At 41.5% G+C, this 18434-nt stretch overlaps 1 protein-coding gene across 3 annotated transcripts in view; it reads right to left on the bottom strand.

Annotated features, from left to right (window-relative positions):
* Window positions 1-18434, bottom strand: part of LOC128299423 (high affinity cGMP-specific 3',5'-cyclic phosphodiesterase 9A) — a 128516-nt gene that overhangs the window by 16239 nt on the left and 93843 nt on the right. For all 3 annotated transcript variants that reach the window (XM_053035386.1, XM_053035385.1, XM_053035387.1), the window contains exon 5: window positions 1590-3124. In XM_053035386.1, the coding sequence (XP_052891346.1) occupies window positions 1590-2916 (1327 nt within the window). In that variant the 5' untranslated portion in view covers window positions 2917-3124. The remainder of the gene's footprint in view (window positions 1-1589; window positions 3125-18434) is intronic.

The following is an 18434-nucleotide window of genomic DNA, read 5'->3' as shown; positions in this document are numbered from 1 at the left end:
CTCCACCTTGGAACAAGCCAGTTATCAGTGAAATGTTGAAAAGATTTGCTTTTCGAAACAAAACGGTTAGCATAAAAAAGGAAGGTTATTTATGAAATCTCATTCAGCACCTCATTTCTAGCAGCTCACTTAATCGATTCATAAAGCATCTACCAAAAGCAACCTCTTCAAACGTCTACTTCCACGAAACTCCATTTTGGAAGCGTGCAGCAACAAAACGTAAATAAAATGGCCGCTTCATTTTTCGAGAAAATAAAAATAATAGCACCAACACCGTCCCGATCTGGTCGTCGAATCTGAGCCGAATGTTGAACGCAGCTGAATACAGAACACAGCTCCAGAATTAAGAAGTAACGCAAAACGAACCCATTAACAAGGCAAGAAGGTTACCGCAGCGTTTGACTTCCCATTGACGAAAAAAATAATCCTTTTTACCAAATCGTTTGTCTAATCGCTTATCGATGGTTCGGCACTGGTGGACAGAAATGTTTCGAGAAAATTGAGCAACAGTATTGCTGCTTGCTCGGTACTTCCACACCATCCTGATTGCTGACCGTTCTTCAAATTACGGTACAAGCAATAAAGTAATTTTATTTGATTTTGAGCTCTGTATGGATTTGGGCTGCTGGTACGCAGGCCAGTAGGGACAATATCGGTACAAGAGCTAAAGAAATAAAACTAAGCTTTCAATATCCTTTTCGTGTTCGGCTAGAGTTCCTTCCACGAGTTGAACAATCTTGAGACATTCAAACTGATGAAGCTAGCCATTTTTTTTGGCCGCTCGTTCTTGCCATCTTTTATCCGTTTTTCTCGCTTTTGAGAACTTCCTAATACTTAATGCCTTTATGCCGTTGTTTACGAGCTCTTGTTTCGCGATTTCGGTTTACATTGCTCCTGTTTCTATCCTATCGCAGAAAGCACATTAGGCCGTGTCGTTAAATTGGCTCTTAAAATTTAAGCAACCAATCGCTATGTGCCAGACCCGTAACCATAGCCGAAAGGGACAATCGGCTTTCGTGTATTATTTGGTAGCCCACACACCTTCGCAAACTTCCGTAGACGGATTATGAAGGCAGTACTCTTTCGGGGCACAATGTTTAAGCAGGGAAAAACAAAATGGTAGGTTAAGAGAACTGCCTCTCAACACACGATTTCTATTACGTGCGATGTTTGAGTGCATCGTAACCCCTAAAGCGGCAGCTTCACGCATGATTGGCCATCAAAGAACAAATTACCTTTTCCCCCCTTGTCAGGATTGGGTTTGACCAAAATTGGTTCCGTTGATGAAGGCTTATCCACCGTCTCACCTGTATATGCTTTTTGTATCGCTTCGGTAGCACACGCCCATGATTGAGCAAATTAGGATATGGCTATCGGATTTCAACAAATTAGGTCAATCGGGTAATTAGTGCGTGTATCATGGAGCGCCGAACTTCGCCGAAGCTCGTTAAGCGGTCAGATGAGTGTTTTGAATTATAACAAAAGATCGCTTAAAATATCACACAGTTATTCAGCAAATTCTGCCATCGTTTCACCGGTTCACCGGTTGGAGAAACAGAAAACGACCGACTTGCATGAATTGTACTTACACAGCCAGTTCATCCTTTCGGCAAATTCGATCTTTCTCTTCAGTTCCCTTATAAGCAGCTTCAGATCGTTGTCGGTGATGCTGTCCAGATTGTCACATAGCTGCTGAAACTGCTTCGGTGTGCAAAAGTTGTTCGTCAGCTCGGACAGCCGACGTCGAAGGCGCCGGTTCTGTTCCGTCTCAAACTCACCACCGAGCGAGCACCGCCGGGATGAGGGTGACGAATCCTTCTCTAGTGTGGATCGTCCGGTGCGCGTATCACCCAGTTCCGCCTCATCGTTGGCGTCCGCGCCGGAACCACCCGTATCGCCGTCCTCCTCGTTTTCGTCGTTGTCGTCGTCGGTGGTCGTGTCGCTGCCGGCGACCGTTTCGGTCCGGTCATGGACGGGTGATGGCTCTGCCCCCGCCAATGCTACCACAGTTCGCTGGCTGCAGCATTCGCTGCTCGTTTCTGCTGTCAGCGTAACCGTATCTTCCTCGTCGTCAAGTGCTGTCTCGCGATCGAGCGAACCCGGTCCGATCGGGCCGTCGTCCTCACCGTGGATCGAGCGCAACGGTTGTGATGTTTGCCGCGTGTCAACGCACGGGACGGCACTGGTGTCGGACGATGCTGGCGATGGTGCAACACGTGCGAGATGATCCCGATCCTGGTCCAGGTCGGCGCCTTGGTTCATAGTACGATCAGGATCCGGTTGCTGCCTTTGCTGCTGACCTTGGTGTGATGGTGACGATGGATCCACCACTTTCCTGATCGGATGCTTCTTTTTGGTACGTTTCGTTCGTGCACGGCTGTGCTCGGGACCGTCTCGGGCTGTGGTATTGCCCGGAAGCTCCACCGTACACCCGGAATAGCGTCGACCACAGCTGCGATAGAAAGCGATCACTAGTTCCTCTAGCTGGTCTAGTTTTTGTACTTTTTCGTCGACATTTCCAGCATCCCAGACGATCTTTTCATTACAATCATTAACATCCTTGTCGCGGTTGGATGCGTTGGATGCTGCAGAATATTCCGACGATTCCTCCACTACTACCACGCTGGGCGCTTGTTCATCTGCAACGATCACAACCGGTACACCTGCTTCCTCGTTCACTGGCACTTCCTGCTCCTGCTGTACTGGAGACCCCGGTGGTACGGTCGGCGTGTGCGTAATCGTTTCGCGTAGTCGCAGTACGCTCGTCGGTGGATCGTCCAACTTGAGTACGATGCGCCGATGCAGATCCTTCAGCTCTGTCAAATCCCACTTCTGTTCCAGGTTCCGAAGACGGTCGGCTATGTACCCAAGGTCGGCTAATAGCTTCACATCTACGGTTCCGTCCTTGTGGTACATTCGAGGGCTCGTTACAAGTCCGTTGCCACCAGCGGAATTTGGATGCGTTTGTTGTTCACCGTACGGTTCGGTTGACTCCACGTTTGGCACCCACCTTCACGATCGTTCGTTAGCGTTCGAAACACCAAATCACCGTAAGCGATCATTAAAACGTGTGGTAAATCAGCTTATTTGACGACGTGAAGAAAGAGGTCCTGCCTGTTGGGATCTGAAAATGAAATATTGAAAGAAAGAGTTGAATTATAATCTGGTAAGCATGTGAAATGACGATGTAAAATATTGCCCCAGATTAAACGAAACGGAATAAATCCTTTCCAATTCAACTTGCTGTCAAATCATACGAATATCTGTCGACCCTTTTCCAGAAACTTAAAAGTACTCCTTGCATCAAAGCAAATAATCCTTCTTCCTTACTAGTAATTAGTAATTATTTTAAAAAATTTACAAGATTGCTAATCAGCTTCACAGTAAAGTTACTTAGCGACCTTCGTTCTCATTTGCAGAAATAAACTAACTGATTACTCACCCTCCCATCGTGATGGAAAGGTTAAGGGTAAGTTCACATGTGTCAAAAGTGTCAAAATACTTTCGCTGTCTTGCTAAAGTTGGCTTTGGCTTTGGGGTTGGGTTCGAAGATGGGACAAACTTTTCACTATTGCTATTGGATATGCTCGTCTTTCCACTCTATTGCTAATATTTCGTCTGTCAGGCTTCTACGAAGTACGATTTCCTGTCTAAACTCTGTTAAGAAATCGTGGCCCGTGTCGCTTGGGTCATATTCTGTGAAAGGACGACCAAAATCACATTTCACTTTGGAACGGCAAGCAGATGAAAATAGATCCCGAAAAGCTAGGAAAGCGGGAAAAAGGAAAGGAATTGATAATGTAGCATGGGCATAATGCACCATTATGGAAAGGAACATACTTTGTGTCCCAGCCTGAAAACAGTTTATAAAAGCAGGAAAGTTTTTGTTGTAGTGAGAAGGGTCTGTTCACGAGCTACACATCCGCCATTTCAGAACGAAATAGAATTATTGAACTAATTTGGTTTGAGTGCTTTAAACGTCCCTTCTAATATTCTTTCAGGGCCTCTCTTAAACGGTATGCTCAAAATGTAAAACAACAGCGAAATAGCTTTACAAAAAATACAACTACTTCTATTTGGGTACATTTTCTAGAATAGATTGTAGAATCTGAAGAAGCATCCCATGTACAATTCCTTAACCATCTAGTGCACAAGCAAATATACCACATCAATGTCACGAGCAGTAATGCAAAATAAATATTGTCTTGCGGTTTATCTACCATTTTTGTGCTAAGCGTACCACATGAAATATTCAAAAGAGCACAACACACAACTTCAAATTATGCACGGATCCGTTCATTTCGGGAGACAGCCAACAGCAAACACCGGATCAACGACAAGCGATAACACATCTGTCTAGCATTTGGAGCCTCAAAATTCGCCCCCCGGTAGCAGTTTGAGCCCTACAAACAATAGAATGTAGTAGTTTCCCGAACAAAAAAAAAACAAATGGCTACACGGAAGACGGCTTGGAAAAGTTAGATAAACGAAACCCCGGAACAGCGTCTTAAGCTTGTGTTGGTATCGCAGGAGGCATGGATCGTTGAAGTGGTTTGGCCTGTTTTTGACAGTTTACAACGAAGATCCAGGGTATCTTGCGCGGTTGCGGTCGTTTTTGCGATGAGATATATTGCGAAATTTGAGTGTCCTCGAAAGTTTGATCTCTATTTTTCGATTCCCGTCCGTTCAGGAGGGTACCGAAATGGAAGCGGTTTGCCTGAAAGCATACCATGCCGTCAGTTGATTTCTGACAGCTGGAAGTGTCAAAATGGGTTCGGGATGATGTTTAAAAAGGGTCAAAGATGTTTACCGTGCGAAGCCTTCTGTACGCTCTCGATGAAAGGTATTAGTGAGCAAAGGTCAGCAAGGCAAACAGGCTCATCATACACGCAAATACGCTTAGAATAGTCGAGAGAATCCATTTCTTGTATCGACCGGGTGAAAGTGAAGAATATTGGGAAACTTTTCCGCAAGCACCGTACTCTAAACTGACCTTCCCAGTATTGTTGGTATTACGTTTGCGGTGGAAGCGAGATAGAATTGGTTCGCTTGTCACTTCTGATGAAGAAATCATCATCAGCTCATGATGATGATTGTGAACTTTGTGGGGATGGGAGGACCTTTTCCTTTCGCCCCTTTCTCACCCGGTCGACCGTTAGCCTTGGTTAAGTAGCGCAACTGGTCAGCAGAAGTTGACCGTAGCTCCATTGTTACCGTTTTTATGAGCTCCACCGCCGGCTGATACTATTATAGCGTCTTGTCCTTCAGTTGTTGGGTCAAGTTCTTCATAAATAATCGAGCAATATTATACCGCCATCATGGCCATCCCTTGGCTGACCTTTTTTTTCGCTTTTTTTAATCAATTTTCTTTCCCAATATCAAATGAGTTTATCTGGTCGAGATTGGTAGCAATCATATTCCTTCTTTTTTTTCTCCAGCTCATACGCTGTTACAGACTTGATGGCAAGCAGGACAGTGTGTCCGAACACCTCCCCGCCCCCCCAATTATTACACAACTGAGAGATGTGTAATACAGAGTAGAACCGGATGTATCCCGTCCAACCGATAACGATCGGTTCGGAAATGTGTGTAAAATTAGATTAAAACTTTTCCCGTTTTCCCTTTGGGACTGGTAGCATAACATGCAACAAAAAAAAATCTCACTTTCTCTCCACACAATACAGCTTACTTTCTCCAGATGCACGTTGGTACCGGTGCTTCATTTATGGATTTTTGTTTGATTTTAAAGTACTACAAACGTTGCCTTTTACGGTGGTTCACTAAGAGTTTTTGGTCGACATGAAACTGCACGACACGAGGGACCTTTCGTCAAATAAAAAAGGGATATGTTTCAACAGGCCACAATTTGATTGTGCGGTAGCTTAATTGGATTGTGACGGAACCATCCGTTCGGGGGCGTACGTGCACACAGCACGCCGGATATTTATATTTTAGGGAACCCAACAACCCTGCTTCGTCTTATTTTTTATGGGATAAATTAGGATAATAATCGTACACTTAACCTTCATTTTTAGCAAGGGCTGTCCTTCTCTTGCGAGACCGGGATGTACCGTTTTTCGACCCTTCTGTAGACTCATTTCTGTTATTTTTAAGTAAATTCGAAAGGAGTTGAGAAAATTTTAGGCTAACGGTAAAATACTTGTAAGCTACGATATTCAACAGTCGATACCAACAGTTAGTACATTGTCTTGTTCCTAAAAATTAATCGTTGCCAGTATTGCTTTTAGTAACAGAAATGTCACAAGAATTATAGGCGATTTTTCTTGTTTTGAACTTTCGTCCAAGGTCAAACAATATGCCACAGTCTCGCAGTGATTGATTTTTTCGACCCATCTTGTTGCAACAATGTTATTGCACTATTCTTCGCTCAGGGCATCGGTCCAACAACGTCAATCGTATCACTCACCGTGCCCGAATAACCATTAGTGCTAATTAGCGTAGCTTTGCGTCCATCCCAGCAAACACACAGGAATGGGCCGTGGGTGGCTTTTACTCTGCGTTGTGCAAACTACGAGCAAATCCGTTCCGACCCTTTGGTCAGCAATACCATCGATTTTGACGGATGATCCGATCTGTTTGAATAAACCCGTCCGGAGTTACGTTAATCGATTACAAGCGCGCAAATGAGCGAACGACCCGAAGTTGTTGTGTAATCTCTAGAATGCAACAATGTGTTTCTAACGAGCTTTGATGAAAATTAATGGCAGTGCTGCCACATGTCGAAGACATGGAGACATGTGCACAATTTACGTATTACTGAACACAAATTGTACCTTAGTGACAGTGCAGTAACTGCACCAATAGAGTGCAAAAGTTCGATCATACATTTACGACATTACATAATTCCCAGAACTCGGAATGCAAAGGTAATTTCGCAAAACGCGTATGTTAATTCAAACATGCGTTACGTCGATATCTGGTGCTGCTCATTGTTGGTGCAGAAAAGATAAAATAAACATGACATTGAAGTGCTTATCGGTGAAAATTAATGGAAAAATGTTTCATTAAAAATTGACAACAATGTAATGCGTACAATGATTGCAATCTGATTGGCTGATTTCGATCACGGCGACTCCCATACAACGTGAGGATTTAATAACAATGATGAAGCTTGTTTCAATATCGTTAGTTATATACGTTAATATTAGTTATGAGCAGTTAAATTGTCAGTTTTGCATGATGAAGATGAAAATATCAATAATTACAAAATGCAAAACGTTTGAAATATAAAATAAAAACGCATCAATTCAACCATCAATCTTCACTAATGTTCATGTATTGCATTCATGTTGCAACAACTTAAACATGTTAAAAGAGTAATATATTCCTTTTTTTATAAATTTGTATAAAACGCAGGTCAACAGCAACAATTAATATGAAGAAATATTGCAATTAGTAAAAATAAATGTTCCATTAATTATGTTCACGGTTCGTAGCACAGCATTCAACAGGAAATAAGAGAAATGGTGCAGAGGCTGCTCTTTTACGCCGTAATGAAAATCAATGTTTCACCTTTAAACGTCCTCTGACACGGGGTGGCGGCCAAAACTATGGAATTGAAGGGAAATGTGAAATACTACAAGGAACAACCTGGATGGACGCGATGGACAATATACTGGAATAACCAAATATTAAATAACGACGTTCAATGTAGAGGGTTTTGTTTGGACAGGACAGAAAACGGTCAACGGATTTTTTTAACAGAAGAATTCCCAAACACCGTACTGAAACAGCTGCCATCATAAGCAAATTATTCATTGTTTTGTTTTGCTTGGTTGGTTGTTTGAAAGAAAGTCTTCATAAAAAATATGCAAATAAAAATGTCCTTGTTAAATGTACATTTCCAGTTGTTTATTAAAATCAAAGTTATTTAAGTATTTAAGAACCAATTAAAAGATATTTCATACAACAGATATTTAAATACAACAGACCAAACAACCTGTTTTCATCCATACTATTTCTAAAGATTTATCAGTTTTGTATTGAAATTAAACATTATACGATGCATGATGTTGGTCGTATAGCATCGAAAATGACCATTACTTACACGGTTCGGCGAAGCGTGCAATAATGCTCGGAATGAATTTCGGGCAGTATTGTTCACCATATTTCATAATTTCGCCCAGCGCTCGCACAGCATCAGCGGCAGGTGAAAGGTATGCATGCTTGTGAGTAAGATTAATGAACTCCGTCACACAAATATTTCATACATTCCCTAATGGCGTGAAGGCGGGGAAGGCTCAGTACGTACGCGAATGCATTCTATGCGGATGGTTCGCGACGTTGGAAGGCTTAGCGTATCACGCCTATGCATTCCTCGGGATGGAATGCGTACTATGGTATACTGGCACATTGCACAGGTAACCACAATGAGTGCGCTGTGCACGGCACATTGTAGGAAGGTGCAAAAAACAAACGCAAAAATCCAACACGCTAATGAAGTTTGCAACCGCACACGTTTCTACACAATAATGCATAATGCAGTGTTAGCATTGTTTTTTTTTTTTTGTATTTTTGGTATTTTCGCAATTGTTTTCAAGGCTTTATATTGCATTAAATTGAACGGTAATGTGGTCGTAGTTTGCTGACCTGTGTTCGTTCCAAATATAATTTGTATAATACAGATTGCAATCTGTATGATCTTGCAGTTAGTTAAATCAGGTATTGTACTATACTTATTATAAACACAATTTAATGTAAATATTGAATTTATTATGCCATTTTTACATATAAAATTAATTTATTATGGCAAAATGAAACAATATTGATTTTTATGTTGCAGTTTCCTCCATAGAATGTTATGTACGTTAAATTTTTATGAACATTTTCTTTCTAATATCAATTGCCCTTACCTAAAGCATACAATAATCTAACTTCAAAAGAAACAAACATGCAATAATTGATGTGTGGCGAACTTGATATCACTGAACGATTAATTTTTATCAAAAGATATGTCGATTTAATCAACTGTGTTATGTACACGTTGGTTTTAATTTCCACTATAAATCACAGCACTAATCCGATAGCAGGAATTAATAAATATAACATTCTGGAACACATTTGGTATGAACTCGTCAGTTCTTTCTGCATAATTTGTAGAATGTCACTTAAGGGCTGTATTTGTTCTATTTAATTTCTTTCCCCGTGCAGAGATCAACCGTCGGTTTCACGGTCTGTATCCAACACCACACAGTAAATTACGCACACCCATTGCTACACGCACCTAGCAAAAGACTACTAAGCTGGTCGACGGTGTGCGATGCGATGGGAATTTACATCCGCTCATCCACACGCCTGACACCTGCCTGGTGGGATGTAATTTCAAACCGACCAAGCACGGCACCAACACCGACAGTTGCAGTGTCGTCGCGGATCCTGCGACCCCTCCCACCGTCCCCACAACACCCCGTTACCCGGTGGCGCAGCAATAATGCGAGTAATATGTACGTGCAACAATTTATCGCCGCCGGTGGTCGACCGTCTAATTGCACTCGTAAAATCTTCTTACCAAAGGTGTGAGTGGTCCGAAATTTTCAGCACCGCACCGGTGGGAGGAGGCACGCCCAATGTCAAGCGCCCTTCGGGTTGGTATGGGTGTTGCTTCAACGTATCCGAAAATCCGGGAACAAACCACCCGGCAGCTTATCTCGTCCACACATTCATCCACGCAGCCCAGCCGGAAGAGAGGGCAGTAAGAAGGGGATTGCAAAATGGAGGATCATCGTGGCGATTTATGGACAATCGGTTAGCGCAATTAGACGTGAGAACCTATTTCGATTTTACCTCGCAGCCTGTACGCCGCTTGTGTTTGTTGTCCTTGAACGGGTGGCAGAACGGGGTGTGGTAGGACGATAGTGCGAATATGAATAAAAGTTCGCTAACGACAAGTTCCACCCGTCGCCGGGTTGGTTTAAATATCTTCTCTCCGGGGGGTTAGTGGATTGTACGTAATTGCTCCTCCACCGCAGGATCAATATCTACGGTGGGGTACGATCCCTTGGCCTCCCCCCGCTGCACCGGGCACGGACGTCACGGGCAGTTAATTGGACAAAGTAAATAAGTTCCGACCAGCAATAACACTAACACCGCGGTGTGATCAGCAATAAGCTGAAACTGCACCCGAATCCAATTCTGGCTCGGTAACGATCCACCATTAGTGGATCGGTTTTAACCTGTCCAAATATAGAATTTGGAAGCATTGACGGTCGACGACGACGGTGACCACGGTGGACGCTGTGTCAAACTTTGACGCACCACTGCCCCGTCAAGGTAGGTTTGTATTATTTTTGTCTATTCACTTATTGCGCATCATTTGCATTTCCCGCATTGTGGTTTAGGTAAAATTTCAAAACGATATTCAACCTTTAGTTTTACTCAAAATTACTCTTTATCAACTAGACAAAATAGTGTTGTTGCTAGGCTTAATTGAGGTTCGGATTGCGCTAGCCTAATTCCGTTGCTACTGCTGAACGGTTATAATGGCATGGAACCTATAATAAATAACAATATTACATAATAGTTAACATTATGCTCTAATACAATCGAAACGGTAACGATCGCCAACACAATCTTCCAATAATGGGAAGTTTTTTTCCCCCCCTACCCATCTACCCTGCTTCATGCATACTTCATGGCCCATCGTTGGTGACGTGCATGGCAAACTGTTCGCCATTTTCCAATTTGGTCAAAATGTCATTAAGCGGTAGTGGAACTATGTCCGTAACGAGTTACGGTGCAAGGAGAGAGCAAGCCGAGGGCACCATTTCGGGAAGAGTATAAATGTTTATTTGCAGCTGGTCCGTCGCCACGAAAGTCGACGATGTCATGCAACTCCTGCACCCACCCGCTGTCATCGTTCGTGATCGCGCACGTTCTGTTCGATTAATGTTCGGGTCTGATCTGATATCGTTTCGCACATATCGTGACACAACGGCTACTAGTGCGAAAATGTAAACTATAATCGTCCACTCAATTATTAATTGCTTCGTCCGCCGGGATATGGGCGATACCGCGTTTCGGACCATATCGCCTTCAGGTGTTGGCGTCAACCGTTCTACGATGTAGGGTAAAACATTTTCTTGTACATTGTTGTCTTGTTTCTGTGTTCGATGGATGGGAAAGTTTAAATTGTTGCGTTACGTCGTTGCGTCAGTTTTTTGTCGTCTGTTGTACAAATTATTTTTAACATGACGGTTTCACTTTAGATTTGTTTGAGTTTTGAGCTATTAATATATTTACGGAAAGTTCCTTCAACAAAAAAGCTTTGTTTGATTTTGTGTAAAATACCTCCACGACTGGAAAATTGTGGTTAACTGTGCCAAAACGCAAGGTATTGTATTACCTTGTAGAACAAATTTGTGGCCTTCCATCATCAGGCGTAGAGTAAAGTGTATTAAACTAGTAGGCCATGCGATCACATGGGACTCCCATGTTCGGTATTTTTGCGTTGTTATAGATCTTAGCAAAATTATCTTTTAAACAGCACATCAACCATATAAAAACCAAAGTCCTTGGGACACTGATGAGCCTTTATCCTTTAATCAAAAGGAAGGGACGACTAACAACGGAGAACAAGATCATTCTCTACAAAAAAAACAAGTAATATTGCCTGCAATACTGTGTGGATCAAATGCATGGGGAACATGCTCCCCTGCCAATATGCTTATTCTACAACGAATACAAAATAAGATCCTAAAAATGATCCTGAACTTACCTCTTAGATACAGCACCCACGACCTCCACAAAATTCCGCTAATACAAGAGAGGATGCGTACTGATTTGGATTGCCTTAAAAATACCAGCTCACGATCCAACTCCGAGCTCATAAGAGATCTTTTCTTGTAAATATTGTTATTATTTTCTACGGTAATAGGGTAGGTTAGTTAGGTTAATGATATATTATTAAGTAGATGTAAGCTAGCTCTAGCACTAATGTTTAAGGTTTAGTTTCATGGCACAGGTCCAATATGAAAGTTGATCCTTTTCACTTTCCACTTTATAATTGTTCTTTCCAATTCCCGAATCGTTAGTCTATTCTAAGCTATCTTTTCCAATCTCCACAGAAATAATTTCTATCCATAGAGTAAATATTTAGTAATAGCAAACCTATTCAGTACAAAGCACCTGCGACAGTACACTCATTTTTTTTTGTAAACAAGGTTTATTATGAATAAATTCAACAATAATTGTTCTTTAAAAAAAAAGGTGATTATTTTTGAAAAACATCACTCTGTTTGCTCTTTACCCACCATATGTTAAAAGACACGATGCCTGCTCGTGTATCAGACCTAAATTGAGGCTAAAGTCATTTCTTTGCACTAAGAAATCATGACTTTCGAGCTGTTCCGGGCCAACCATGGGGTATCAACGGATCAAAGGACGGAATCAAACGAATAGCCGGGCTGGGGTGTTTTTACTATTGGCATTTCCGTCCAACAATGTCGACAATTGTTCAGCCGAGCGCAAGTAAGTGTTGAAAGGTGCTAAACGGTTCCTATTTCCCATCACACCTGACTGCATACGCTTGGGACGCTGTGGGACACACTGTGGATCTCTTCGGGGGAAGGGGACGAGGGCACCCTTCGGGTGGGTACCGAAAGGAAGGATAGACACTCTGTCAAACAGATGAACGAACAAAAGCGTTCGCTCAAAATATTCAAAACCATCATCGCCACCCGTGTGTTACTCGTTTGGAGTTTGGGTTGCCGCTTGGAAAGGGCCGTATCATCGCTAGCCACATGGACCGGGAAAGTTACCGGGTGTGCCCATGTGTGTGTGTGTGTGTGTGTATCTTTCCTTAATCCAACATTTATTTAGGGTTGCCCGCGGGTGGCTGTGTCCGAAGAGCGAGAGGGGATATGGTTTGCTTAAAGCGAAATCAACCCAAATCAACGGTTCTGTCAGTTAGCTAAATCCCTTTCGTTTTGGCGCTATTTCACCTATGAATGGGTGGGGTGTGCGCATTTTTCTTTCATTTACCGAGAGAAAGGAAGTGCCCTATAGTGCTAATGTTATTCTCCGTGTGCGCGTTTCACATTCACAAGCGGAAGGATTTTGCTCAACAAACAAACATTGCACGAAATTGCTTTAAAACATTGATTTACGAAACATTTCGTTTGAGAACCATGATGGGTCAAGGAGCGCAACGATAGCCCACGATGCGTACCATGACACGGTTCATCGTTTCGAATTCGACTACCGATGAAGGTGTCGAAATCGGGGCTTTACTTATCAGTAGGAAAAGGGTCGTGCGATGGTCAGACGAAGATAAAACTCATCGTATCAGTTTAAAGCGGCATTAAGGATGAAGCGAATCATATGGCCATAGAATTAAAGGTGTTTAATATTTAAAGATACACTAAAATAACTCTATACTAAATTATTTTAAGTAACGCTAGTTAAATAACGAACATTATTTAATTTTAATATTTTTAAACATATTACGTCATGTTATTTTTAAACATATTATGCAATTACGTTAACCAAATAAATTTAAACAGGTATTTTCGAAGCACATTTTTTCCTAGGAAATTTTACGCAAACTCTGAAAGGTTACCGCGTCCCGTAACTCTTTTATCGCCAGCTATCAGTCAATGATTACAGATTTAGCATAGGATAATCGGACGTACACGGTACGAGATTTTCGTCGCTGGAAATGACTTTTATGTCCCTTCTGCTTTCTCTTAAGCCGGTTTGCCTCTTCAGCTGCTCCTCCGCCCTTTGGTTGTGTATTATAAAAGGAACCCAGTGAATCAAACTTCACAATGTAGAACACGTAACGCTGACGGCAGGAAAAGGGTATTGGAAAATGGGCTTCCAGTTTACGTTGCCAAGGGTTGAACGGTGATCCGTGACGTAAAACGATCGCGAGGTGAGCTACCGAACAACCGCTAAGCTTGGCGCCCGTTGCCAGCTGGTAGAAAATTAAATCGAGAACGTTCGACTCATCAGAATCGGTTACATTTTTTTTTACGATTTGCACCAATCATGAGATGAATATTGATCACCCCCTATTCCACCTTCCTGCGATGCAGCAGCAGCAGGAAAAGAGTTAAAAAAAACTGCCTTCCGCATGATTTGTTCGGGGCAGCCTTACCCGTTGCAAATCGGACGCTGGGTTGCGGGTTGCGCGCGATGTCTTGTTCTATAGTTTATTTATTTCGCTGCTCATCTTTATGCATGGGCATCGTCATCAGCCTGACCTTCCGGAGGGCTGAATCGGAACAGTTACCTCATTCGAGTACACCGAGTATGTCGAGCTGGTAGGTAATGGCTGGCAGTCATGAATATTAACACATCTCGTAATAATGTGAGACATAACGGATAGTCTTTGGATGCGGTGCTGCTCGATATCAGCCGTAGGATGAATAGATTTACCGTGCGGTGTTCCACAGCAGTGGAAAAATGCTGATAGAATCGTTTGCCTATCTACAAGGTTTCGATTTTTTATTATGAAGCTGCATGATGTAACTTTTTGATGTTACATGTCTATTTATTCACGAAGTGAAGCATGAATATTTTAAGATAGTGGTTTTCATCAAAGGTGAATACTACACATGATAATGAAGCTATTGTTTATTGGGAACACAAAAAATTGCCAACAATCAAAATAAAAAAACATATAATTCATTTAATTAATAAACGTTACGAACATAGAAGCTAAAACAGAAGTCAAAATTGACTGTACGGTTAATAAAAATTATCTCAAATAACTCACTACCGTGTTATGTATCTCCCGATAAGTAACTCTTAAAGCGATATATAGTTATTTTTGCTACCCAGTTGTGTGACGAAACTTTAATTGGATGCCAGCAATACTAGCAAATACGGTAAGTGTTACAAACGTTTCTTAGCTAAAACTTCAAGACACTTGGAAACGATTTTCACCAAACATTGCTAATTAGTGTGCAATGCAATGACAAACCGCAAGCTTCGAGAAAGTGCAATTAAGTAGTAATTGAGCAGCACGATGCCTTCATTGCAGTAGGGCAAGAAGGCTGTTAAGTTGCGCAAAGTAGTTAAACTAATTATTAAGTTAATTGGTCAAATTTTTATCTTCTAGCGTAATGATGCATCAGACACCAACTGGTACACGTTAAGCAAGTTAACAGCTACGAGTGCGACCAAATCTGTAGTAGAAATGTTTTAATATTAAATATACATAAGAAATATTAACATTGTCGATCCAGCGATGTTCGTGGTATACTATTTTTTAAAGTTGTTCTCTTTATGCCGGTTAGTCTACAATTGGACCTTGGATATTGTCATTAGTATAAATACAACATAATTAAGCATTAACTTTAAAGTTCATTTCACGTTCAATAGTTTTAAATACAATATAGAACTATTTTCAGTTCAGTTCACTGCCCAACTAACGATATTGTTAGATGAGCAAAGGATGTGACGTATCATCCTATATTTACATAACACGCCATTTTAGATGAAAAGTCTACTAAATCTGAATCTAAAGTTACTAAATCTAAATTATGAAATTTTTTTACAGCGGATTCGATGAACATCCCCACTTTTATATTCCGTTACTTTCTTTACTTACTTTCTCCCGATGTTTGGCGTTTACATTTCCAATATGTGCCCTCATTGTTGCATAAACAGTAATTAACCCATCCTGTTAACTGCTTGGGACAACTTCTATTTCTTGCCACACCGATTCTGCTTCTCAGCCCATAAAACAGGTCTGCACACCGTTGTTTCTAAGTTAACACGAAACTTTCTTTTCATTGGAAAACAACTCATCACATCACACTTTCCAATACTGCTGCTAAATAGCAATGTCGCCTGTTGTTCCTGTTGTTGAGGTTCAGCTATTCAAAAAGGTTTGCCAGGGGTAGTGGGTGTACACATCCTGTCGGGTTATTGTTTGCCTCTACCGTACCGGCATCGCTAGCGCAACTTTCACAGAGTCGTACAGCCGAAGCGACCAATGACGTGGGCTTAAGCTTAAGACTTTACCGACCATTCAAACCGTCGGCAATGGTTGAGAGAGCTTTCTCTTTGACAAATGAATTTTGAACCTTCAGTTTCGCAAAACCGAGAAACACAGAAGATGGACCCGGGGCTCGAACGATTCAACGCCACAGAAGCGGAACCAAACACGGGCCACCCTATGCATCAGTGGTGCCGGGTTTACCGTGAACCTTCCTTCCCCCACCCCCCAACGGGAAATCTTGTTTTACAAACGTCCCGACAGCTAAGTCAACTTCTTTGCATAGAAATTGCTGCAAGTTAAAAATTGTAAGAAGCTGCAATCCCCTACAGGTGGCTGTTAGATAACGATGTCTAGGAATAGCCGGAGCAGGCCGGAAGACGCTCTACATACCTTAACCTATTCCTTGTCATCCTCAGTCATATACCCATCTTTGATGATGGTTTCTATGTCTTCATTTGTAAGTCATTTCCACCCACAGACAAACGAGAACAGGCTGCCGGTAAGTAGATGGGAGTGAAGCAGCATAACAGTGGTTTTATATATTTATTTAGCACTGGAAGTTTCACATATTAATGGTTTTATATATTTATTTAGCGCTGGAAGTTATTCATATTAATAGTTATCGAATGCAATTGTAAAGATGGCGTGATTTTAAGACTAAAAGAGAAGAAGACATAGGAGTAAAAGATTTTTAGAAGGAAACTAATTGCCTCATTGCCTTACTAAGACAGGATTTAATGTGTTAATGTTCTTATATATTTGGTGGTTTGTCTTTAGGATTGCACAATATTTAGTGAAATCCTAGTTTGGTGTTAACCCTAGAAGGTAACTAGAACTAAAGTAACGTGAGGAGAGACTGACCAATAACGTGCTGCATGTATCAAACAGACGAGTTGCGAGGTAATTAACGTATGTGTACTGTATTTATAAAAAATACTATTTACACCCGAAAAAAATATAAAACAGACAAAACCAGAACGCAAGAATAGCAATTTTGCTTTTGATGATTTTTTTGGCTTGTGTTAATTAATTTTATGCAGAAAAAGCAACTTTCTATTATGGAATTTTATGGAATTATCTAAATTTCAATGTGCATTCAATTTCTACGCATTACGGAATTAAACTAAAAGCAGAAAAAGTTAAATTCATAATTATTATCGCGAATATCAATTAACACATTTTTGACATAAATTGCACATCCCGAGCATTCAACCTCGCGTGCGCTGCATTTTTTACAATACACACAGTAGACGAAATTCCTATCAACGAAATGTCTTCTGCTTTCCCTAACGATAAAACAAGCAAAAACAAACAAACAAAAAAAATAGATAAAATTCCTCTTCAACTTTGTCCTACAATCCGCTTATACCGGAGAACGCTTTCAAAGTCAGCTCGTGGAATCGTCGGTCGTTCGATGGTGCAATGATGCGCGGTTCTTAACAGAAAAAAAACAACAGCAGCAAATTCTATACAGCACCTTATAACCGAATCTTACGAACGGACGAAAACGTAACGAAGAACTGGCCGAACGAATTAATGTGGCAATTTGTCTTCGTTTTACAGCCACGGCACCGGAATTACCAACAGCACCAGCGCCATCGCAAGTTAGCGCACCCTCCGGGTGAATGTTTTCAATTTTCTACGATTTCTGTCTTTTGCTTCTCGAGCGCAAAAAAAATAAAACGGAAACGAAAGTTCATTCTTTGCTAGCAGCTAGCAAAATTCTCTCCCCAACAACAAAAGCGAGGACGATTTAATCTGGTGAAAAATGGTATGAAAAAATAAAAATCGCTTTTCGACGTGCGGGAAACATCTCAAATCGTAATGCTATTTTTTTAAATACAAGCTTTGAACAAAAAAAGGTGTTTTTCTGCATTGAAAGCTGCAATCGCGAAAAGGAAATAGGATACGAAATAAATGGGGTGGATGCCTGCAACCCACCTTTTATCATTACTTCGCTGTTCGGTCACAGGCGATCAAATCGATAAAAATCTAGGCCGGTTACGGAGTCAATTGCATAAAACGTTTGCTTGCGCTTTGTTGTCTGGCCATTTTCAGCGTCTGTCCTAGGCCCGCGATTGACTAAAAGCTGGCACTAACTGAGATCCCCATTTGTTAAGATGCGCACGATTGATCGATTGCAATAAGTCAAGAAGTTGTGAATGAAAATCGAGGCTTCTATTGAATTTACTCAACGAATGAGAATGGTTTAAGGCGCTTTCGAAAGGATGGTTCAAAATGTTAAAAAGTTTAATGATATTCTACCATTATGGTGTTGAAATCTTTTGTGCTCCCGTGCTAAAGGAACCTAAACTAATTGACTTCCGGCGTAGTTTTTTTCTTCCGGCAACCAGCAGTCCTAAAATTAATCAATCCTTCCCATAAACCGTATCTCAAGTTCTATAAAAGCCTCTTCCGCAATTATGGGGGCGCGGATAATTCATTTGAATGGTCCGCCTGCCAGGCC

This window comes from Anopheles moucheti, chromosome 2, assembly GCF_943734755.1.
Source record: "Anopheles moucheti chromosome 2, idAnoMoucSN_F20_07, whole genome shotgun sequence".
In the NCBI taxonomy this organism is placed as follows: Eukaryota; Metazoa; Arthropoda; class Insecta; order Diptera; family Culicidae; genus Anopheles; species Anopheles moucheti.
Note: the sequence above shows the minus strand (reverse complement) of the source record. Positions and strands in the feature narration are given on the sequence as shown.